At 46.4% G+C, this 25,166-nt stretch overlaps 1 protein-coding gene across 1 annotated transcript; it reads left to right on the forward strand.

The window, feature by feature from the left end:
- Positions 1-278: 278 nt before the first annotated feature.
- WNT11 (Wnt family member 11) lies at positions 279-24,613 on the forward strand. Its single transcript, XM_074861082.1, has 5 exons — positions 279-405; positions 9,565-9,800; positions 10,562-10,839; positions 12,301-12,593; positions 23,193-24,613. Exons 1-5 carry the CDS (start codon positions 323-325, stop codon positions 23,365-23,367), a joined length of 1,065 nt encoding a protein of 354 aa, XP_074717183.1. The 5' UTR covers positions 279-322; the 3' UTR covers positions 23,368-24,613.
- Positions 24,614-25,166: the final 553 nt, after the last annotated feature.

A 25,166-nucleotide genomic window follows, 5' to 3' on the forward strand; every position in this document is an offset into this window, starting at 1 on the left:
ACGGTTTGTCTGTCTGTTGACTCGAAAGGTTGTATCAAGGCTTGACGAGGGAGGGGACTGAGAGGGGATAATCCAAACTTTTTCGTGATTCATAAACCACTCCTTTGCAATTTGGATAATAGATCTCTCTCGTGACGACTTGCTAAACTTCAGAGTTAACCATAGCTCGTGCTCTTTCTCTCTCTCCTTTCAGGTTGTTCATCTCTGAGGAGGAGCAACACCCAAACTGAAGGGAAATACATTGTGCAGAAAATTAGGAAAACTTTTTTTTTTTTCTTTGGAGAAGCTGATTTCCTTCGGCAAGTGGGGGACGGTGGAGAAAATGAAGCCGAGTCCGCGATTTTTCTTAGCTGGTTTTCTGTCTTTGATTCTGCAGACGGGGCTTTGCTATGGGATAAAATGGATGTAAGTACCTGGCTATCTCTCTGCATTTTTAAAGTCTTTGTGGCATTGCTGGTCTCTTACCCATTTTTGCAACTGCTATTTGAGGCACGCTGTAAAGCCATTTAAAGAGCAGCAAGCGCTGCATTTCTCCAGGCATTCATTGATTTCAAGTGTGTGTACTAGGGGCTTGTGCTAACAATATGTCTCCATCTTCTTTCCAAAATATGCATGATTTAGGCTCGCTTTTTCTTCTCCTCACTGATAAAGGAAAGGCACACACTTGAATGCTCACATGAGCCACTTAATGAGGTTTCTAGCGTTAGCTCCTGCCATGCTGGGAAACTCTCCCACCGGGACCGCTGGTCGTGCTGAGTAGGAGCTGAGAGCAGTAGGGACAGCAGCTAAGATAATGCCGCCAATCTCCAACCACAGGGGATGCTTGACAGATAACATGGTTTTTTGGTGGACCTTTTAACCTTTGGATTTCATGAAGGGTGTTAAAAAAGAAGTGGGGGGAGGAGGAGGGTGAAGAAATACCAGGAAGTGTGGTCAATCTGGATTGAGTTTCCTCCAAGGTAATGTCACTGCAAACAAAGTGAAAACATCACTATCTTATTTCTTTGCTTAAGCAAGCAATCAATTAGTTGCTTACTGCAAAATAAACAAACAAGCCCCTCTAACACCCATCTGGTTTCATGTCCTTGATGAGTGATCTGTCTTTACTACTCGGTTTGAAGCTGTGGACAAAATAAATAAGGGAATGTGGGCTAGCCTCAAATGACCATCTTCCATAAAAGAAAAGGCACAATAAAATACAATGCCAGGAAGAGTCTCTGTAGGGTATAGTGAGTCCAGGTGAGGATCTTGGAGTTAGGTGGGGAAATTGAGACAAGAGGTTCATTTTTTGTTCCTCCTTCTATGCTATGTCTAATTTCCATTCCACTGTCCCAATCATCGTCACTTGTGGCTCTCCCCCTGCCACCTTTTATAAAGGCTCTCTTAAATTTGGACATCTTCAAGCCAGATGTCTTGTTGGAGCCACTGCCCTTCATGGAGTCATGGGAAAGAGGACTTTCCAGATGGAGGAGGTTCACCATCTCCAAAGAGTTGTCCAACACAAATGTCAAGAGATGTCCTCTGGAGATGTCATGGACTGTAGGGAGCTGGCTGAGACCACATATCCAATTTTTATATGCATAAAGGGAAGCAGGGTGGATCCCTCCATAGGGTGTTTAAACGCACATGATCAGGTGGGAGGAATAGTCACCCACTTTAGGGCATCGTTCATTTGCTCTCTCCATACTCTAAGGACCACCATGGCAGCAGAGGAGAGTCAGGACCTGATTAGCTCTTCACCGGCTTGGCTTTACACCTTGTAGCAGTCACCACAGCTAACTTACATAGCCCAGCTATTTATTTCTGCCAGCTTCCTCAAGTGTTTAGGCTCTCAGCTCTGCATATACCCAGCATCTTGCATGGGGCAGGCATCTCCTCTCTGCAGGGCATTTAGCAACATTTCCATGGGCTGGCAGGGCCTGGACTCCTTTGCAACTTTTATTTCTGTGCAGCACAGAAGTAAAGCTGTTTTGTGGCACCTTGGTTCAGCAGGGCACTTACATGCAGACCCATAACTGAGTGGAGGGGCTCACTTATATGCTTGGCATTAGGGTTCCACTTAAGCAAGGTTCTAAATCCCAAGAAAAGGGCCTGGGTTTCGCCAAAGGGCAGGGGTGAGATGAGCTTCAGATGGAACCTGATAGTGTGGTGACAAGCCATAGCCATGAAAAAAGGGCTGGAAGGCAGGGCTAGGTCCCTAATAGCTTTGTTGGCAAAAGAAGCCTTTCGGCCGGTAAGTGGTTAAGCTGGAGGGTTGCTTTTGGGGATGGGGTGGGGGGAGAAGCAGTTGGAGGAAAGACGCTGCAGTTGCTGCTCCTCCCATTCCCAGCAGACACATCCCCCCTATCGAAAAGCAAGTGGGGAAGATGAAAGCTGGGATTAAAGTGGCATTTGAAGCATGAACTGCATCCAGATGTGCCGCCGGGGCTCCCCTCACACCTGTTTAAAACCTGGCGGAGACCTGCCCTCCCTGTCCCAGGGCACTTCACAACTGGGATGCTGCCAGCTGGGATTTCACAAAATTTTGGTTTTTTTTCTTTTATTTTCATTTGCTGTTTCTCCTCCCTTCCCCACCCTTGTTTTTCTATGGAAACAAGGGCCAATATTCCCACCTTCCCCATCACTCTCTTTTCCCTGCTGCAACAGTGCTGCCAACCTCGAGGCTAGGGGACCATCCCTGGGGCTAGGGGAACATCCTTGGAAATCACATGAGTAAACTCTTGGTGAACAGAGATCGATGCTACCGAATACCGAGTAATATCTCAGAGCTGCAATCGCAGCCCTGGACTCATGTGCTGGGTGCTGTACAACCAAACCCTGCCCCTTCCCTCTTGTCCTTGTGAACAGAGAGAGGGAAAAAAAAGGACGGGATGAAAAGGGAGGAAAGTGCTACGAGATGTTTTCAGTCGTGGGCTTGTCTCAGCAGTCTGCCCGCTGCGCCGTTGTTGTAGGCACGGTGCCAGAGGCAAGCTTCAAAGAGGATTTGGGAGGGGAGGGGGGAAGATAAGGAGGTGGGTTTTGCCAGCCTGGGGAAGAGGGAGTGACTGATATGAAAGGTGATAGGAAATTCAATTTTGATTCAGCGCATGATGTAATTGCAGGGGGAGGGGGAGAAGAAAAACACAGTTTTCAGCCATTTAGGACTTCCCTGTAACACAAATATCCCCTGTAAATTAGTAAAAGCAGGAAGAAGGTAAAAGGGAGCTATTTGTTTTATTTTATTTGGCTTATTTTTATGAGTTCTGTGGTCCATATCCCCAGCTGTTGTAAGTCGGCACTGTGCCCTTCCCTGCCATGGAGGCGTGCACCGCCGAGCATCCAGTGCGGTGCGTGGACAGTCAGCATCTCGTAAACCTGCTCTTGCTGCTGGAGAAACTTCATATTTTGGCCTCTTCCATCCAAGCTCCAGGGAGCTGCTCGGGTGTAAAGTCAGGGTACAGACACATCTTTGCAGGATCAGGGCTGTCGTGGAGAGGCAGCCTTTCCCTTCAATGCATATGAGCCCCGGAGTCTTATTTTTGCACGCTGCTTTTTGCAAACACTTTCCCACCCTTAGAGCAGAGGATTGTTGCATCGCTTTGTGGTCCTCAGTGCTTGTTTTGCATCACAGTGGCTGAGAAGGCAAGGCAGCCATCGCTTGTAGGAACTCTATTGCTTTACCCATCTCCTTTTGCACCCCCTTTAGCTTTCCTAGGAGCGTTTGGGTTTGGCCAAGCAGGTTGCTGGAGCAACTTGTTTGGGTAGAGCTGAAAAACAGATGAGCACTAGAGGGAGCTGTAGCCAGATGTGCACACCACAGAGGTCTGCAGATGTTAGGATGTCCGGGCACAGAGTGGCTTTCGAGGCACTTCTGCCTCCCCAGGGGTTGGCATCTCCTCTACCCAGGTGCCAAGACACAGGTTGGACTGTCCCTCTGTATTGAGTATCACTTTCAACGCAAGAGTGGTTGTAAAAATGCCAAATGCAGGAAGCGTTGAAGGTTTTTTTGCGTGGCTTGCAGGATCAGCCTATGACAACCAGTGGTGGCATTAGGGATCCTCTCATTTTAAGGTGGAACTTGGTCACTGTGGGAAGTTCCTGCCTGTACCTGTTGTGGTGGCCTGGACATGCCCCATGCCCTGTGGAGCCATCCCTAGCTGAGCACCATTCCCAGCTACAAGGTCAGCTTTGCTGCACAATTCCCATGGCTAAATCACAGCCCTTCAAGAGCAAAAGGTGACTTAGCCATGCGTTTGGGTGAACCCAGGATGTCCCCCAGCTCACCAACCTCGAGCAGCACTGCAGCCTTTCTGCAGCCAGCAGAAAGCAGGGGAGAAAATGGAAAGATTTTGTGCTTCCCAGCAGCGCCTGCTTCTCTCCTTCAACCGGGGGGGGGAGCTGGGACATCGGGGCATGGGCGCCTGTGAGGAGACCGTCTGCCTGGCAAGGGGGCTGCTAGATGAGCTGCCGTGAAAGGACTGCAGGATGGGGACGGTGGGAGGGGAGTGGGCTGGGGGCAAGGAAGAGGGGGGGACACAACGGCTTTGAAGTTTGCTCTTCGCTCCGTAGGCAGCTCGGGAAAACTTGACAAAGCTCCATGGCCTTCCTCGGCGCTCGGTGAGCCAACTCGCCGCTGGCATCGACTTCAGTCGAGCTTGGGCTGGAAGTCAATGGCCTTGTGCCCACTACTGCCAGCGCTGGATTTGGCACCGTATCTGAAAGCAGCTCTTATTTTAAGCTTTTACTTCAGGGTTGGTTTTTTTCCCCCCACTCCTCTCCCTCTTCCTCCTCTTTATTTCGGGGTTTGGTTTTCGGTTTTTCTTTTTTACTGTATAAATCCTGCTTCTCTGTTTGAAAAGGTTTCACAGAACCAGTGGAAGCATTTACCAGGGGACATGGTGGTTTTCCCAGCACTTGTGGTCCCCAGACCAGGACTGATGCAGGGAAGGGGGGCAGGGGCTGTCTCTGACTACCAGGAACTTGGACAAGGTTATTGTAACAGTCCTGCATCCTTTTCCAGTTGAAAACCTGAGAAAATTAGGTTCCTGCAGATTAAAAACCTTCAATGAGATCAAATGCAAAAAAAGTCCCAATCTGTGTCTCTATTAAAGTTTACCACACACTTCACTCTCCACAGCTGTGTAATTTTGTCTAAATATTTTTGTTTCACCCTAATCCCTGCAAGATTAAGGGGTTTAAGAATAGGCATAAAAAAGACAGTGCCTTCACAGAAAGCACAGCGATCAGTTTGGAGCAGAAGTTCATGGTTTCATCAACGGTCCCTCTGTGAGACCTCCATGGGTCACATCACACAAGGGAGGATGGGGACATGCCCTCCAGAGAGAGCCCACATCAGAAAGAGAGGAGATCCTTCCACACTTTAAGGGTGTTTTAAAGGGCACCAATGCTTCACTGCTCAATTCAAGGAGTTTTTCTCCTTTTGACTTGACTGGGAGCAGTCACCTACTCACACTGGTCCTTATAAACCAAATAATGTATGTCCTTCACTGATATCTGCTCAGATCTGACAGTGCTTCTCCCGAGCTGCTGCTCCTATGAATAGTCTTCTCATGAAGCCCAGATCTGCAGGAACAGGCCCATACCTCTCAAAGGACCTAACACTGTAGAGCATTCATGTTTTCAAATGAATTTATTAACTGCCTGAGATAATTAAAAGAGTAAACGAAAGTCATGATCCATCCATGCATCATATTTCCTCTGTAATTACGTTTATGGTTTTCTGTCAGTATCCATAACTTCAATTGAAAGCCTTGCTATGCTATATATAAAGCAGGGCATGTTTGGTTTGGGGCCTGTTTATTTAAAGGGATGGGTCAAATATGTATATTAAAAAGAAAAAAAGAAACAACCGCCCCTCAGTTGTCCTCAACTTTCTGGAAAATGAAGGATGGGGCAGGAGAGTCAAGGGAGGAGAGCACGACGTTAGCAGGGGGGAACAGTGAAAAGCAGCATTTGTAGGGTGGCAGCAGGTAAAATCCCCACATGCTGTTTCTCAGATGAAGGGTGTGAGTCCAAGGAAATACGTTTATCAGGGATTTTTTCCCAGATTGAGGACTAAAGGCTGTTTTGCTAACTATGCCCTTGAGGACTTCTTTATTCATACTGGCTGTGTCCCTTTGGCTCCAGTTTCCTTCCCAGTGATGGTGGTCAACAGAGACTGGGTGGAGATAAGATAGAGACCCACCACCAAATACCACCATGGACAAGACTCTTCTGGGGGAAGGTGATTTCCTTTCCACTGCCCCACAAAAGGATTTTTCTCCCCAACAATGTCCTTTGCAGGTGGCAGGCATCCTTCCCTGGTGCTGCCAGAATTTGGGGATCAGGAAGGGTTGGTGCCTTTCAACAGGGAGGGTTTAAAGTGACAAGGGGTGGAGAAGACACTTCTGAATGACGGACAGAGCAAACCTGGGCTGTCAGGGCATGGACTAGATGACCTAATAGGCCTCTCACATTCCTGATCTGTGATTTATAAATGCACTTTTTGGTCACGGCAAGCAACTCCAGTAACTGTGAGTTTTCTTTTCCATCCCCATTACCCTTTACTTTTTCCTCCCGATGCTTGGAGATGTTTCCAATTATAGGTTCTCACAAGCAAAGGCATGAAGTTCAGGCCTGGGAGATGTTCAGAAAACACCTTCCTGCGTCTTGCATTTTTATTCTTGGCGGGCTCCCTGGAGCTCGGCTCATTCGACAAGAAACAGCCATTGCTGCCATTTACTGAGTTTTCCCCAGTGGGGCCATGGTCCTTCCTCTCTTGACTGTCTGGCAGATATTTTTCCCTCTTTCATCAAGTGAATTTCTTTCTTGTTGCATTATAAATCTGCTTCTCTAATGGTGATCATTTCAAGCCATCTGTAATAATATGATCTCGTTGTATCTCATCCCCTTTTTTCACAATAGAGATGAGTTTCATTCTGAATTCAGCTCTCATCCCAACATTTAAGTGGTTATTTCTGCTGTTCCTGACTTGCCTGTAATAGTGAGATGCAGGTGCCTCAAAATAGGCTTCCAGGTCCTTTAAAGATGTTGAAGACCTCTATGAAAGATTAGAAAATGTGGTGCAGAACCTAGGAGATTCATGCATCTTTCGGGAGGGCCAGGTGAAACATCCCAAAGCCTCTAAAGTGTCACTTGACATCTCTGATTAGAAAACTGAGCTGGTGTCCCATAGTACAGCATCTCTTAGAGACCTGGAGCATTCCTTCTCTGCCTGAAGCTCAGGCTGTGAAGCTCTCTCGTTTCATCTGCCTCACTCTGTCTCCTTATTTTGCTGCTGGGACATACCATGCTGGACTATTTATCATTTTTACTCTATTAGTGACGAGCTGCTTTGGCCTCTTGCCTGATTTGCGTTTCAGCCCATTCCTGAGAGTTGCTGATAGGCTTTCTGGGATAAGTTTTCACAGGTTTCTGATGACAAGTTCTAGGGGTTGGACACATCTCACCCGGCTCTGTGCTTACACAGTCCAGATGTCTGCATCTGAGCTCGGTGCCTGGGTTCCCTCTATGGGCAGTGCAGAAAATGAGCACTTCTAGGGCATGATGTTATCCTACTGTAGATCTCAACAGCACATCAGGATAATTACCCCCTAAACGTGCCTTTTTTCTTTCCATGGGCTGAAGAAGGGCCCTGAAGGACTACCATAAGGTACACACTGTAGAGGTTTGCAGTCAGGTGACATTCATGTTGTCCAAAGCCTCATGCCTCTACCTTCAAGGACATGAGATATCTGAGATACCCGAGCACCCACAATATCACCATCAGGTTTTGTCCCCACCAGCTCTGGTCCAGCACTGGTTCACATCTAAGGCAGGATAAGTTGCCTTTTGGATATGCCCCTCTCCAGATACAGAGAGTTGGATGAGCAAGAGCGTGCAAGGGACAGAGATGAACTACAGGGCAGAATTTCTGACAATTAAATACTCCACTTTTTCCTACCCCTTGAAATTCACTGGCCAAAACTTCTGCTCGCTGTGTATTTAATGGACTTCTTTAAATATATGTATGATGTATATATTTACATAGCTAGCAGAGTGGTGGTTTCCCTTCCAAGTTTGCCACAGATTATCTAGTGCCAGAAACGCCAAACTCCAGCCGCCTGGGAATTTGTCAATGCAGACATACTCAGCCCTAGCAAGGATCGTAGCTTTTCCCTGCTGGAAAAGCAGTTGGGGTTAGCAGTTACGCGCAGCCCAGAGAGAGCTCCAACATACACAGCAGCTGGTTCAAGCCAACCTTGAGGAAGCTGGTGGAACATAGATGTGTTTTCCTGAAAACCGGAGATCAGAGCTAATACCCTCAATCTTGGTTAGGGCTCAATTTTAGCTCCGTTTCCATCTCATTTAACTTCTGAAGGACGTGGATGTTACAGTAATAAAGTGAAATGCACCCAGAAATGTGTCTGCTAATAAGCCAAACTAACCAAGATGGCTTAGGATGAAACTGAAAGGCAGCACATTTAACAAGGAGAGAAGGAAATATGTGTTAAGGCAGTTGTGTTGCCAGGATCAGATGCCAGTTACTGATGCAGCCAGCTAGAAAGTTGTTTTATGGGAATGAATAACATTTATGACTACCCTAAGCAGGTCATAAAGATACAAAGAGAGTTGCACACCAGGCGTCTGCTGATCGCTGTGGGTGCTTGTGGAAGAAGAGCACAGCCCTGTACAGTGCATAGCAGCATTTGGTTTTTTTCTTTTTTACCTGGAAATGTTGGCAATTACACACTAGAAGAACCAATGGGGTCTTTGGGATGTTGCTGGTTTCTTCCGTGGTAACTTACATGCTGGTGCTAGTAGATCCTTTCTCAGTTTTGACTCTTTCTGCACATACTCTCATCGTGCTTCTGCACTACATTTTTGGAGGCTAGAGAAACAGACTTATCTACGTGCAACAGTGATGGAATTGGTGGAGGCCCTTGGTGTAAATCTAAGGGAAAGCATCTGTTTTGAGAACTTGGTGGCTTTTTCCTAGGCCTTGCAGGGGATTTTCTCCATAATTAATTACATGACATTTAGCATAATCCTTAGAGAGTGTGCGAGACAGATGCTGAATGCAAAACACTGATAACTCCAACTTCACTTTTTTTTTTTTTTTTTTTTTTTTTTTTTTTCCTGAATACTGCAGTCTTGGAAGATCCAGCTTTCTGTTATCATGGAACTGATGGGTCATTTTTCACTCTGTTGGACAGTCCACCCCCTTCATTCTTCAGCAAAACACCTTCCCATAAGGATTTACATGTTCAGTCAACTTGGCACATGCCCCAGGAGCTTTGTCCAGGCTCTCCTAGACGATAGGGAGAAATGTGCACTTCTAGAGGGTGTTTCTTCCCACCTGCCTTAAACACCTACTTTAGATGAGATAAATCACCCTTTATAATTGCCCATCTTTCTCACCAACTTAAACTGAGCACCTATTTACAGGTAGCCAAAATTAAGTCAGATGAACACAGGCCAAAGCATCCACTGGACTGAAAGTAGTGGAGAAATTAACATTGACCTGAAAATTAACTCTTTTTTTTGTGGGTTTTAATGCCTTTTTGTTTGTGCTTGTCTCCTCAGAGCTCTGTCTAAGACTCCTTCGGCTTTGGCCCTGAATCAAACCCAGCACTGCAAGCAGCTCGAAGGCTTGGTGGTTTCCCAGGTGCAGCTGTGCCGCAGCAACCTGGAGCTAATGCAGACCATCATCCAGGCGGCACGAGAAGTGATAAAGACCTGCCGTAAAACTTTCTCAGACATGCGATGGAACTGCTCTTCCATTGAGCTGGCTCCTAACTACCTGCTGGACTTAGAGAGAGGTAAACAGCACTGCTGGCTCAGCCGGGGACATGAGTGAGTAGAGTCAGCTGGTGTGTGTATGCGTGCTGGGGCTGGGAAGGGTCTTGTTACCAGGGGGGATGTGGAGGGACTACACAGCCTAGTTGTCCTGTTATTTGAGACCATGTTCATCATTACGGTGCCAGTCATGCTCAGGAGCTCTTGAGTCCAAGATCTAGTCTCTCACAGCTCTTACAAAGCATGCCATCCATCTGGTCTGCTCATCTCATTAGGAGCCACGGTGCACTTACTCACATCCATGGAGCTGCTGGTCAGGGCATGCAGACTTGTCAAGCAGCACACGCCATGTGTGAGGCTGCACGGTCAGCTTTCATGGGTCAGATTTTCCTTGTACACTCCTGCTGCATCTCTATGGCCTCCCACCACCTCCCCCAGCTTCATACATGCCAGCTCTCTGTGACCTGCCTGCAAGCAGCATCCAGCACAGGGCCAAGAGGAGGTAGGAGAGTCCATGGAAGGGCTTCTTCATGAGCTCCAAGAGCAGATCACACTGCAGTGGACAAGTTGCCTAAGTCCGTGTGCCTCTTTGCCCTATTGGGATGTTGCCTCATGTTGAAGAGTTCACTTAAGAGATGTGTTCCAAGCTGGTGACATTATGGGAGGTCTCAGCTGCAGTGAGTTGGTGTGTTTGCTGCTCTGTGGGGTACAGATTGTGTGGGTCTCTTTTTGGGGAACATCTAGCTGTCTCAGGAGGCTGAGCTGGCGTTCTTGTCTCTTCCAGGCACAAGGGAGTCAGCATTTGTGTATGCCCTTTCTGCTGCTGCCATCAGCCACACCATTGCCAGAGCCTGCACCACCGGGGACCTCCCTGGCTGTTCCTGTGGTCCCATCCCAGGTGAGACACCTGGACCTGGGTATCGATGGGGAGGATGTGCAGACAACCTCAACTATGGTCTTATCATGGGGTCCAAATTTTCAGATGCTCCCATGAAGATGAAAAAATCAGGATCACAAGCCAATAAACTGATGCATCTGCACAACAGTGAAGTAGGGAGACAGGTAACAAATCCACGAGAGTTATTGTAATTGTACAATCATCTGTAGTAGTCGGTCGCTCTGTGAGGTTCAGTGTCTCTATCAGCTAGTGAAAGAAGCAGGTTTCTCCCAGCTTGCTTTGAACTACTTTGGCCTGCTGAAGACTGCAGCTGGGACTCAGGAGGTCCTGAATGCTATTATCAGCCCTATATAACCGTGGGTGGGATGTCTCATTGCCATCCTTTCGTGGAAAGCTGAGGATGGCTCTGGCTTGCTTACCCCTGGAGCATGGTGGGGATGAGTCCTGTCGTGCTCTGCCAAGGGCGTTGCACAGGCGAAGTGCTGTGTAAGCGTGGAGGATTATCATCTGCCAGACGTGTCCAGAAGCAGCTGCCTCCCAGCCATCCCTGCAGCCAGAAGGGCTGATTTTTCCTTTTCAAACTGCTTCGCTAGTGATTATTCCCATATCTGGCAGACGGCGCTTTTAACAGCTTGCATCCAGTGGAGGGATAATGCTTACCATGTGCAGTGCTTGGTGTGCACCGAGGTGCAAATCCCTATCGCAGCCCTCCGTGCAGCTGGAGAAATGGGTGAGGGACTGTAAAGCTGACCCCTGCACCCATCTCTGAGGCTGCAGCGTTTCCCTAGGCTGGTCCTACCACACAGCTTGGTCCTTCCAGGGCTGCTTGTGCTCCAGCGCTGGAGCAAATCAAACTTGGAGCATGTTGAACTCATCGGCAGCTTAATGTGTAGTTACAGGCAGAACTCACCTTTGCAGAGCACAACCATGCTGAACTTGCCTCCCCTGGGTGTTTTTCTCTACTCTTCCCACTCTATCTGGGTTGTTTGTTGGTTGTTTTTGTTTTTTGGTTTTTTTTTTTTTTTATTTCTGTAATGTCTTGAGGTTTTGTTTTCATTGCAATGAGCAAATTTTTGTTTAGGACGTAGTGTTGCCATGGCTAGTACGTTCACCCCTTCCTGCCAGCATCCTGGCATGTCCCATAGAAATTAGACTAGTGCAGATCTAAAGTAAAACACTCTTTTGGGCCCATGGCCAGTAGAAGGATAGGGTGAGGGTGCCCTGAATTCATCAGAGCCTTGGTATCTCTGTTACCCAAAGCTGCTGGAGGTAGAAATGGTTGTTAATTGTCTATTTATGGACTGCTTTGATTTTCAGCTCCTTACGAATTTAGAGGGTGGAAATGCAGCCCTATGTAGATGTCTGATCAAAATTCAAAATACTCTTCTGTCTGCTGGCTGCAAAGGTGCCTTGGTGAAAATAGTCCTGGACTGATAGTGGTCACCAAGGAGCTGTGGGATTTCATTCCCTTTACACAGTAACTACTCTAGAGTGACTGTGCAGAAATCAGAGCAGCAGTCCTTTTCTATAGCAGTCCCTGCTAAGAAAGTGCCTTCTTTAGCAAGTTTTGGGATGTTTGGAGGTAAGAGAAGGACATTTCCTAACTCCTGCATTCCTTTTTGCAGGTCTTGAAAGCCTCTCTTGAAATGAAATGTAAGTGCCATGGAGTTTCTGGGTCATGCTCTATCAAGACCTGTTGGAAAGGCCTTCAAGAGCTGCGAGACATTGCATTGGACCTCAAAAACAAGTATTTATCAGCCACCAAGGTTGTTCACCGGCCCATGGGCACACGCAAATACCTCGTGCCAAAGGATATTGATATCAGGCCGGTTAAAGAGACGGAGCTGATTTACCTGCAGAGCTCGCCCGATTTCTGCATGAAGAATGAAAAAGTGGGGTCACACGGGACCCAGGACAGGTGAGGGTTTCTGCACTGGGTGCTGGAATGCACTCTGTGCCCCAAAGAGGGAAGGGGAAGAGGGAAACATGTGTGAATAAGAGGCAAATAATAGAGGAGGTAGAACATGCATGCAGGTGAAGGACATCTCTAACATATGGTATGGTCAACAGATGCCTCAGTGGTTGCTGTGGCCATGACAGGGCTGCAGACACCTTTAGCATTATACAGGCAGGCACAAGATACCTTTTGAAATCCCCCAGGCAACTCACCTCCGCAGGAACTTGTAATGATCAAGCAGCTGGTTTTTACTGTGTCGAGTCTCTTTGAGTCATTTCTTGCAGTCACTGCTGATGTGATGAGTTGTTACTCTACTGTAAGGCTCCTCTGAGTAGGCAAGTGTTAACCCAATTAGGACCAGTGCTCCTAGGCAGCCTTTAAAAAGCCCTGAAAACTATAAAGGTGAATTTTTAGGATTTTTCTTCCACTGCATTTTTAAAATCTAGGTGTGTTTGTATTGCTTATGTCTCTGCAGAGGATTTTCGTCATCTCATTAATATTAGTGATTTAAGGTTGTCATACCCAACCTCCACTGGGCACAGCACTGTCCCCTTTCACAGGCAGCAGACATCCCTGTCTCTTCCCATCAACTGTTTAATTCCCTCCAAGACAGGCCAATTCCATGTTTCAGCAGTCTGAGCATCTCTAGGTGGGCAGCAGACCCTTCAGCAGCCAAAAAATTGTGTATTTCCAGAATTGTGAAGAATTCCCAGATCTTTTTTAGGTGGCTGCAATGGCTGGATTTCAAGCTGTCTCATTAGTTGCTATCTGCTGGCTTGGATTTCTTCAGATATTTCTCATGATTCTTTGCTCTTCCTGTTACTTTGTGGTGGGGACTCAGACAGTCAAGTTGCAAGGACCATGCGCCTGCCCTTTTGTGGGGTGTCTTCATCTTAACCCTTGTTGGACGTAGTGGTATTTGGACCACTTTGGTTCAATTGAGAGAAGGTTTTGCTGTAATGGAAATGAAGTAATGGAAATGAAAAAAATGACCCAAATGCAGGAAAGATATTCTTTGGGTACCTTTGATTCATATGAAATATTTGGTCAGGGGACTTTGGAAGCTATCCTTTGGCAACAGACATTTAATCTGAAACTGCAACTCTGTAGACAATATTTAAAAATATATTTGACTGACGGAGCTGATGAGGAGATGATGACAGTTGAGTGAAACCAGTATGTCCTTTTTGTCCTCTGATGTTTTGTGGCAGTTACAGTTTTGTATCCTCCAAAACCAATAGCTGGACTGCCCTACAACAGCACTCACCTGGCAGCTTTGTGGTGGGAACACCAGGCTGACATTCATCACCAGCCCAGTGGTGGTGCAGTAATTAGCAAGTGAAGATGTTTATGAGTCTCTGAGGATTGTAGGGAAAAATCACGTATTGAAACTCGTTTCTGAGGGAAAATGTCATTTGAATGGAAGTGATATTTTTGTGGATTTGTAAGGATTTTGACAAATTTGTGTCTTGAAAAAGACCTCTTTGTTGTGCCACTCTGTTTTGCAATTAAAAAAAAAAATGTGGAGATTATTTGGAAATGAGTTTTATAGGAGTTACATGAAATCAACAGGTTGTGTCAAAAACAAACTCAATCCATTACAGATTTGCCAAGTAAAACATTTTCTAACCTTTCAAGGGGGAGGGAGGTGTGACTTCTTCTTCATCTAATTTCATTTTACAGCAGATTATGCCTTTTTATCCCAGCTAGGGATGAAAAATATGTCAAGGTCTTGAATGATTTCTCTTTTTTTTTCCTCTGAGGATAGGAAAATGTGTATTGCAGGCATCCGTTTATCCTGAGCTGGGCGACAGCCGTGATTGTGAGCCTGCCAGGCAGGGTCCACGGGAAGTGAGATTGAGTGAGGATTTAGAGGACTGAGATATTAAGGCCGGAGGGGATGACTTTCAAAAGGAACCTGTCAAGAAATACTCCTTATTCTTGGATGTGCAAGATGGTGATGGCCGTGGGAGGGGAGGAGGGCAAGATAGGCCCGTGTTGAGCTGTAGGCATCTCTCAGGCCAAGTTTTAAGGTCATGTGTAATTATGCTCATTTTCATCACGATTCATCTGACAGCCCTTGAGAAGATGCCTGATGTCTCAAAACTGGCATATGTAACACAAGCCATAGCAGTCCCTTTTCTGCATTAAATTAGCAGAGGAAATAAGTGTAAAATGCACACAATGTGCTTGCAGATCAGTCTTTTCTTCCCAGGGGGAGCAGAGAAAAGGAGGGGAGCTTCCCTAACCTTCTCCTCCCATGGATGCCTTTTTCCCTTCTCAATTTTTCTCTCATGGAGAGGACAGCTAAATGTATTTTAAAGGTGGTGGCTCTGTTCCAGCCGGCTGCGGGGCTGCAGAGATAGCGCCTAATGACAGAGATGAGGGAGAGGGAACACAAAAGTCACGCTGTTAGAGGGGGTAGGGAAAAATGTGGTTCGCGCTTACTCTGCAGAGATGTAAAAATGCTTACATGGAAATAGCCCAAACAGGTTTTTATTTTATAAGTCAAGTCCTGGAGGCATCTTAACGTTTTATCCTTGTGCACATCAAAATTTTTTGGGTGGACATCCTGTTGTGTCCTATTAGGGTAATTTTTAAAGTCTTTTATAGCAAATACAATCAAAAGGGATTTTTAGTGGTGGTCCATCAGTTAGTTTTTTCTCTTCTCTTCTTCCACCACCTGCCTACTCCCTCTTTGGCCTTTTTCTGGCCATGAACATGGGTGCAGGGATCAGCCTGCGGGATGGTACAGTGCAGACCCCTCTTACCACACTCCAGAAGACCTTGATCTGGGTAGCTTCACAGCTTTCCAGCCCCACTTTCTGCTTCCAAAGGGGTGGAGAAGAAAGGGGAGCCCCTTAACAACCCCCTTTCCTGTTACTGGAATAAAAAATTCAGATTTCTGCATTTTTGTTACAAAAAATTAGTAGTTTTGCATTATATGGAGAAAAAGTCCTTTCCCCCCTCCCTCTCCCCCAGGTCTGGTGCTTGCTCAGAGCACATTGGAAGCAGGACAGAGGTTGATGGCTAAATTGCAACACCTTGGACATATTGGGTTTCAGTGGATGCTGTAGGGAACAACCCTGCACCGGCAGGTGGGTGGAAGGGATAATCTAATCTGTGGCTTCCATCTCTCTATTTACCCCTCACATTATGGGGACTTATTGTGTGTTTTTCAGGCAGGAAAGGGAATTGAATTACCTTGTAGTGGAAGTGCGTGAAAATCCACTCAGAAAAGATTCACCTGGTTACTCAAAAGCCTTTCAGAGCTCTTCGCTGAGAGGATTTCAAAGCCTTCTTCAGAACAGGCCTGAAATGTTTTCTAAGACACTTTGGCCTTTTTTAGTTTGCTGAAGTTAGAAATGATTTGGAAATCTGCATGCCTCCAAGTGCTTGGGGTGTATCCAGATTTCAAAGTCAGGGAGCTGAACCTGAACCTGAGATTTGAAGCCTCTTTGAAGTGCTGAAAATCTGATTAAGAAGCTGAGTTTTGCAACTGGTGTCCAAGGCTCCTGCAAACAGGCTTGCTGCAACCACAGCCCTCATCGACTCCAGCCAAATTCCATGTGCTTATATGCCACCATCACACTTTCATAGCCAATAAAAAATGGTCTGGTGAAAAATCTAAAGAAGCTGATCTGTGGAGCAGCAAGTGGATTGCACAACTTTTGATACAACAAGTTAACCACTGGGAAAAAAAGTGTATGTTCCTGTTTCAGAGCTTTCTTGGGCAAAAGCACCCTATACCTCATCTTTTAACAAGGTAGTTCAGTCTCTCCTGCCTGAAAAATTCAATATCAGCTTTGAGTAAATCATAAATAGTAGCAGATTATAAAATTGAGATCCCTTTTGTGAGAAAAGAAGTAAAAAGTATTAACCTTCTTTATCAGCAGGGTGCAATGTATCATATTTCAAAGGCTGTTCAAGGTCCCTTAAGGAATCCAAGGAAAGGGAATTTCTGCCATACATGCAAAAGCCTCCAGCCCTTGAAGCCATTCAGAGATAACTGAGCTGTTTATTACTGACCTTTCCCAGAGCAGTCTTGGAGCCAAGCGAATGCTGCTACCTCCCTGCTGAAGGTGGGAAGGAGCTCTCTTACGCTGCAGAAATCGGGTTGCAATGTTGCGCTGCAGCTAAGCTGGGTTCGTCAGCTGCCACTCCTTAGCTGACTCACTCTGGCAACGAATGTGGCTATTCTTTGGTGGCTGCTCCTTGTTCACATATTCATTCTTTTCTGCAATATAAAATATTAGTCTTCAGTGTCTCCCAAGGTGTCTTAGGCTGGTGTGTTTCCTTGGGTAGGAACGTGCATGATGTTAGTTGAGCATGCATCTGCTGCTCGGCGGTGACTACAAAGACGTAGTGGCTGGTGGTTACCTCTTTGGCATCTTGGTGGTCCCAACAGCAGGGCTGATCGAATGCTGCAAAGAAAGGATGCAGTGGTTTTCAGTGTTCAGTGGTAGCCCTTGATACCACTTGTTTCCTGCCACCCCAAAAACATGCTTTGCATTGCATGATTATGTGGGCAATGAAATTTCTTAGCAGAAGTACTTATATTTAGATGGGGAAGAGTGGTAGTTATGGGTAGACAACAGCATTTGATTTTTTTATTTTTTGTTACAGGCTGTTTAAGTTTCTGTCACTCGGTGAGGGCACAAGAAACTATAGAATGAACATTCACTTTGGGCAGGTTATAATGTGTATGATGATTTAGTAATTTTTGAAATTGTTATCAGGTGTGCCACCCTTTTTTCATGGGATCCAACAAATGATGGATAAAAAATAGCAAATAATTCTTCTGGAAGTGTCACAGAGGTTTAAACTGGAGGAAAGTCAGAAAAGCAGTAGGTTTCTGTTCCTCCCACCTATTTCTATTTTCCCAGGGCAATGTGCTTATAACTGGTGCCCATTATGGTAGTCGGACCAGCTGTGCTTTTTTCAGCTTTTCTCAGTTAATCCCTGAGGAAGTTTGAATCCTTCCCACTTAGAGAGACCTGGTTTTCACCATAAAGTTTCCTGAACAGATTTGTGAAAAATAAATTTTTTAGTGGAAAGAGTAACTTTACACAGTAAAATTGCAGTGGATAGTGAATTCAAGGGATAAAAAATTGCAGCCAGCTCTCCTAAACGTATTTAGTCCCTCTGTATCAAAACAGCATTGAAGTTAGGGAATATTGGGGCTGAGAATGACTTTGCATGGAGCCTGATCTTTTTAGGAGCAAGACTGAACTGAGACCACCTAGGCTGTTACTGAAGGTGTTTGTCTACTCTGGTCTTAAAAACAGTTTCTCTAAACAACCTGTGCCAGGGTTTTACTATCCTCAGAGTTATCATAGAATCACAGAATGGTTTGGGTTGGAAGGGACCTGAAAGATCATCTAGTTCCAACCCCCCTGCCATGGGCAGGGACACCTTCCACTAGCCCAGGTTGACCAAAGCTCCATCCAACACGGCCTTGAACCCTTCCAGGGAGGGGGCAGCCACAGCTTCTCTGGGTAACCTGTGCCAGGGCCTCACCACCCTCACAGGGAAGAATTTCTTCCTTACATCTCATCTAAATCTCCCCTCTTTCAGTTTAAAACCATTACCCCTCATCCTATCCTATCCCTCCCCTCTGATCAAGAGTCCCTCCCCCCTTTCCTGTAGCCCCTTTCAGTCCTGGGAGGCTACTCTAAGGTCTCCCCAGAGTCTTCTCTTCTCCAGCTGAACCCCCCAACTCTCTCAGCCTGTCCTCACAGGGGGGTGCTCCAGCCCCCCGAGCATCTTGGTGGCCTCCTCTGGCCCCACTCCAGCAGGTCCGTGTCCTTCTGCTGTTGGTGCCCCCAGAGCTGGACCCAGCACTGCAGGGGGGTCTCCCAGAGCGGAGCAGAGGGGCAGAATCCCGCCCTCGCCCTGCTGCCCACACTGCTCTGGGTGCAGCCCAGCATACGGGTGGCTTTCTGGGCTGCGAGCACACGTTGCTGGCTCACAGGCAGTTTTCCACCCACCAACCACCCCAAGTCCTTCTCCTTGGGGCTGCTCTCCAGCCACTCCTCGCCCAGCCTGGATTTGTGCCTGGGATTGCCCCGACCCATGGGCAGGACCTTGCCCTTGGCCTTGTTGACCTCCATGAGGTTCAGAGGGTCCCCCCTCTCCAGCCTGCCCAGGTCCCTCGGGATGGATCCCTTCCCTCCAGCATGTCACCGCACCACGCAGCTCGGTGTTGTTGGCAAACTTGCTGAGGGTGCGCTCAGTCCCAGTGTCCATGTCACCAACAAAGATGTAATGTTTTTCTTAATCTGAATTCAAACTAATCATAATCTGAAATCAAACTAATAATTTCTTGTCCTCTTTCCTCAGCATATAAAGAATATTTCTTCTCTCTCTTTACAATAATCTTTTATAGATGGGAAGGCACCTCTTCTTACAAACATTTCTAAATCAGCTCCTTCATCTTTTCCCACTTTCTGAACTGCTTCTCTGATTCTCCTGGGAACATTCCCATATTTATCTGGATCTTTCTCAAAGTATGTTCCTTACATTGCATTTTAATCTATTCTCACAAAATGTTCTCAGCTCCTTTTGCCTCAGGGTTATCCACAAATTTTTAAGCTCACTCTCTACTCCTCATTAATGAAAATACAGGCTGGTTCCAGGATCTCCCTTGACATCTCCTTGCTGACATGTACTATTGATAACTCTCTTTCGTACAGTTGTTCAGTGTCAGTCTCTAGTCGTTCCTTGTGGATGAGAAAGCAATTTAAAAGTAGTTAAGATTCTGCCCTCAAAATCTTATATGAAGCTGTGCACTTTGATGTATTTTTAGCAATGTCCATTGTGTTACATACCTCCTGGGGGATTAGAATTATTTTTCTCTTTCTTTCATTTATATACTGCTGTCCAACTTGACATTACCAGAGCAAGGGGCATTAAAGAAATGAATAGGAATTTGATTTAAAAGAGAAAAAATAAATTACTTCTTTACACAGCAGTACTGTCTTCTGGGACTTGTGGCTTCTGGAGTTCGTGAAGGCAGAGGGTTTCCCTGAGGTCAGAAAGGGATGAGGCAAACCCATGGCCAGCATGCCCACAGGGGAATACCGAGATGTCTAGGCAGGAATATACCTTCTGTCATCCCTGATACACCAGCCCAGGTGCTGGTGGGGTATGAGGGGATGGACTACAGAAAGTGGCCAGATTTGTGTTTTCCTCCCTGAAAAGCATTTCCCACAGCCATTGCAGAGTAATGGGCCAGGCAAGCAGTTGCTGTGACTCAGAATGACTTTTCTTATGTGCTCATAAGCAGCTTCCACTTATTAATAGGACTGACAGAGTGAGGCCCCATTGGACATATGGCCCACCCTTGTCATCATCTGTCATTATTGGGGGTGACACAGTACAGAGTTGGCCTCCGTTTGGCTCTCAGATGCCAGCTGGGCAACCAAAAAAAATCTATCCTTATAGACAGACGTGAACTGGGATCCACAATGAAATGAAGTGTGACATCTACTCATAGCTTTTAACATTAAAATACCCCCAGAGGTATCTGTGAGATGGCTTAACCTCTCTTAGAAGTGCTGGGATGCTCTTCACCATCTCTGCTGAGGAGCCACCCCCATGATGAGGCTGTATGATGCACCGCAGTGTTCCTGCAAATGAAGGCTGGAAAGGGGAGATTTTGGACAGGCATAGGAGTGGGATTTGTACAGTCAGCAGGGCTGACCTCCTCCCTTCTTGCATGAAGAAGCAAAAAGCACTGTGACAATATGCAAGCCTGTTCCTGAGCCAGGGCCTTGGCCGGGATTACGGCTGAAGCATCGTTTTTCACCCGTCTTCCAAGTGCTTCTAGAGGTTACAATGTTGTGTTAAGATGCAATCGCCTGCCTTCGTATTTTCTCTCTGAGGCTCAGGAGGAGGGCATTTCTCTGAGTTGCTGGAATCATGTTGGACCAGGCCCAAACCAAATGAGATTGAACTTAACCCATCAGCAGGGAGCTTGGTGAGATTGCAGCCATGGGCTCTGAAAGCAGATGCTTGGGGGCAGCTTCTGTGGGTAAACTCTGGTCTTTGGGCTCCTTTGCTTTTGCCCACTTGCTTTTTGTATGTATAGACAAAGCTGAGAATCTATCTCTATTTCAGCTTGTTTAAACAAAAATAAAGATAATTCATCCAGGGCTATGCTTTAAAACAGAAAACAAAATCTGTGGTTAGTCGCATTGTTAGGGAAGTTTTCTAGAAGTCCATTTAGGTTCAGGATGGGGTCAAAAACTTCAACTATTCAACCCATCCATCTAGAATGTCCATGTTCATTTGTCCAAAACTGAGGGAAGCTTGGGGATTTTTTTAGTAAGATTTTTGGTTTTTCCTGTCTTTATTTCATGTTGGTTGGGATGGGGACAGCTATGGAAAGGTATATCTCCTAGTAGATCCGCTGTTTTTTTGCAAACCACAGGAGTGGGTGCAAAGAAAGGGAGATTCCCAGGTCCCAATACAGCAGGTAGAAGAGTTTTGCTCTCTATTTGAATGGGGTAAATTTGACTGTCAGGTGCTTTGTACATTTGGGGAGTCAATGTCCTCAATGGTGGAGTCAGAGCGGACCAGTATTCCTTTTCTTGGCCATTTTAATGAACTCTCAGCACGAGGTGGCATGGATGCACTGCACATCCATCACCATGCTTCTGCAGACTCCCCATCCTCCTTAGGTGAACCTCCGGGCAACAACCTTTCCATCAACCGATGAAACTGAGTAAGGTTGTCCAATACCCTCCCCTTTTCTAATGTCAACACGCCTATATTTGAACCTTTGCTCTGAATATTTAATGCATTTACTAATACATTTATGAGGAGTCATTCAGAGGTTTCCTGGCGGAGGGGCCCTGGCTCGCAGGAGCAGTAACAACGCCTTTGGTTCAGCGTTAGGCAAACACGCTCAGTGTGGTTGCAGACTTCGGCTTCGGTAGAGGCTTTCAAAGGTTTGTAAATATTTACACACACTCCCGAATGAGGGGGAGCGGGGGGGTGCCTTTAAACACTGAACCTGGAGAGGAATGCGAGTCAGAAATAACAAACAGGAGGCCCGCCTGAGTCAGAAAAAAATAAAGGAAGAACAAGAACAAAATCTCAACACCTCATTAATCCCGCAACTTCTCCTAAAGCATTACCTCATGAGGAATTCCTATAAATCTCATGGATTTGTTTTCATCTATTAATGGAGTGCTCAGCTCAAGAGTCCGACTCATGCTCCTCTCTCCTTTCCCTGCCCCAAACCAGCCTTAGAGTGTTTCTGTCCAAAAGAACCATGCAGAATAAGATTTAGGAGAGATTTCAGCAGTTCCCCTACTCTCCAAACTGCCTTTCTTACAGTAGTTTCAAGACTCTATCAAGTTCACAGCCCCATGGTGTTGATGCATAATGAGATCTGTCAGACAGCGCTAGTATCCAGCCAAGCATCTGAACAAACATGAACACTTCCACCCTGGGCTATCTTTACAGCCCATGGAGAAACAACGTCTCTAGGACATGGTTCTTCTCATCCAAAAGTCAATGTCTGTTGTGCTCACATGTCCAGTGACCCAACTTGGAGTGTTTTAGGAGAAGGAGATAGCTGATTTTTGAGAATGGCAGGGGATCCATGATCAATGGATCAATGAAAGAGATTCCCCAATTCATGAGTTACTTCTGAAAAACTCAAGCCAGCCACTTGCAAGCAGACAAAGCAAGGGAACCCCACACAATGGCCGACTTATCCCGATGAGTCTGGCTTTAATTAAAAGCAGAAACAAAACAAGCAGTGAAAGTCCGTGTGATATTTGGCGACTTGTCATCCTACACTGTACTCCTGCCGTGCTGCCTGCTCCTGGGTCAGGACTGGGGGTGTTATAGGGCCAGCTCCCTGGCTGGTCATGCCGTGCTGGGAGACACTCGGAGGGGAACAGTGCAGAGTCTGGCCCTGCTAGTATCAGTTGTGATTTCCCTGTTAGGGTCAGGGCTGGATAGTGGCTGTAACAGCCTGCTCAGGAGCTTTCCCAGCCCAGGATCATTGGCACAGAGCCTGTGCAAATACTCCGTGGCTGCAGGGTTCCTCCTCCATCCTTTACAGGTTAGGTAGTGTTGGACAAACACTGGTGTTTGTTCTTTAAGATATCATCTTCTTCCAGACAGCTTTGGGGCCTTCCTGGTAATGCAGATTGCTAGTCACTACAAGTTTTTGTTTTGGTGGAGGTATCACAATTGCTTTGCTTGCCTGCCTGTACGGGAGCTAGGTCCTGGCTGACAGGCAGCCTGGATGCTGCTGAGCCCGAACTGAGAGTCAGAACAGGACTTTAATGTTATTTTGGATGTCAAAGCAATCCTGGGCACTAGAGCAGCCTGAGGGCTCTCCCTGGCTCCCTTGCCTTTGTAGAGGGCTGCTTGACTGGGTGTTCTCCCCTGCCAGGGGCTTGCTACAGCTGAGATGCAACCGTGTTGGCTTCACCCAGCCCCTTGCAGAGCCGTCAGGCTCCAGCACCACCGCAGGACAGGGGTTTGGAAAAGCCCCGCAGGGATTTGCGCTTGCTCACGGCATTTTCTTTCTTCCAGACAATGCAACAAGACCTCCAACGGGAGCGACAGCTGTGACTTGATGTGCTGTGGCAGAGGCTACAACCCTTACATGGACAAAGTGGTGGAACGATGCCACTGCAAGTACCACTGGTGCTGCTACGTAACCTGTAAAAAGTGCGAGAGGACTGTCGAGAGATATGTGTGCAAATGAAAACCCTCCCCTCTCCACCCGGGAGCTGAGACGCCAGTGGCACCCCAGCACTATCCAGAGAAGAGAAAACATTTCCCTGACTAGACATCGTTTATCTTGTAAAGACACAGACTTGAAGAAAGATGGTAGGAGGGAAAAAAAAGCAATCACATCAGTAAAAATAGGACCCTTAAAAAAAAAACAAACCCACAAATGTTTTCCCCCTCCAATAAAATGCTCTCTGAGAAGACAAAATGTTATTTGGGATGGTATCTTCTTCCAAAGTATTTCCTATGGTTGCCAATGACGTCCAGCCATCAAGTGCCTGAGTATTTTGAGAAACAAAAGTAAAAACTTTCCCCGGGGAAGAAAAGCAACTCTTGTTTGAAAGTAACTAAGGCTCCCACCTGCCTATGCCTTCTAGCACAGGTACTGAGTCTGCATTAGGACCATCCCAGAAGGAAAAACACTGCAACTTTTCAGCAACAACTGCCTTTGTTGCCAAAGACTTAATTTTTAGCAGGGAAGCATCCTCTGGATGATAAAGGTGGAAAGATTTCAGGTCAATCCCCTGAAATGAGCAACTCATTTTGACTTTTCTTTTACACAGGTCTGCGACTTTGAAGTTACTGCTGCAGGAAAAGCTGTCCTTGATTTATCCAGGCTGGACGGGGTTTCACATTCAGCCATGCAAAAAAACCCCCTGGGATTCCAGAGGCAGTGAGAGTAGGGTACCCTGAGAAGGACTTTATGGGGTCCACGAGACTGTAGTGCAGCCGTTAGGATAAAATAACAGTGAAGTCAAAATCCAGTGGGAAAGTGAAAAAGAAATCCAGCTCCTGCTCTCTTTCTCTCTTGCCCTTTGGGTGTGATGCCCTTTGTCACCGAAGTTCTGCCACATTGGGCCATCAAGTCCTTAGGGAAATATGCCGCTGACTCTTTTCCCCCAGCAAAACTATTGAACCAGCCCCAAGAAACTGCAGAGAGCAGAGCGGGTCTGGTCCTGGCTGTAGGGAAAGCAGCCATGCAGGGCAGCAGCTATTCCCAGCAAAAGGGAATGGGAACATGCCAGTCCTGCATGTGGCCCTGCCCTGACACAGCAGAGAACCACTATCTGTGGCTGTACATATTTTCTTTTTTATGCGGACATACAGAAATATTTATAAGATATATCTCGCGCTTTTGTCTACTCTACTTTCTACATAAATATATCTATATATTATAAACAAGCATTAACAATAGTATGAAATAAATGCTGAAGTTACTGGTGCAACAGCAAAATGTTAGATTTTTATGTTTCACTCTCCTACTTGGAAAGCAACCCTGATTTTCCTCCCAAGGACGGGAGAAGAGCATGGCTCGAGGCACTCACTGGCGTGGGATAGATAAGTTCTTTTATTCCCTGTCTCCCCAGCCTCTTCATTTTGAGCAGAATTAGCCAAGATACAGTCAAGACAATGAAACAGAGCACTTGGAGAAAGGAAGAGTCACTGTTCTTGTTTTGCTTTTTGTATCAGTGATCACTCTCATCTGTAAAATATCCCAGTGCCCCCAAGGAACTTAATAACAAATGTGACTAATACCTCTCATGGGTGGTTTGCTCCTCAGTCCTGCGTGTGGAGAGGAGTTGCTATGCAAAGGGAGGTTTTAGGTTAGGTTAGGTTCCCTTTTTAGCTCTTTCTTTTTTTTTTTTTTTTTTTTTTTTTTTTGCAATGGGTATCTAGCTCTGTGTCCCTGTTAGGAAAGGTGACATTGGAGAAGGATGTCTGCTCCAGCAGCAGAAGGCAGCAGAGCCTGTGAAGTCCCTCAGATCATTTTTG

Source organism: Strix uralensis, chromosome 2 (assembly GCF_047716275.1).
Source record: "Strix uralensis isolate ZFMK-TIS-50842 chromosome 2, bStrUra1, whole genome shotgun sequence".
Lineage (NCBI taxonomy): Eukaryota > Metazoa > Chordata > Aves > Strigiformes > Strigidae > Strix > Strix uralensis.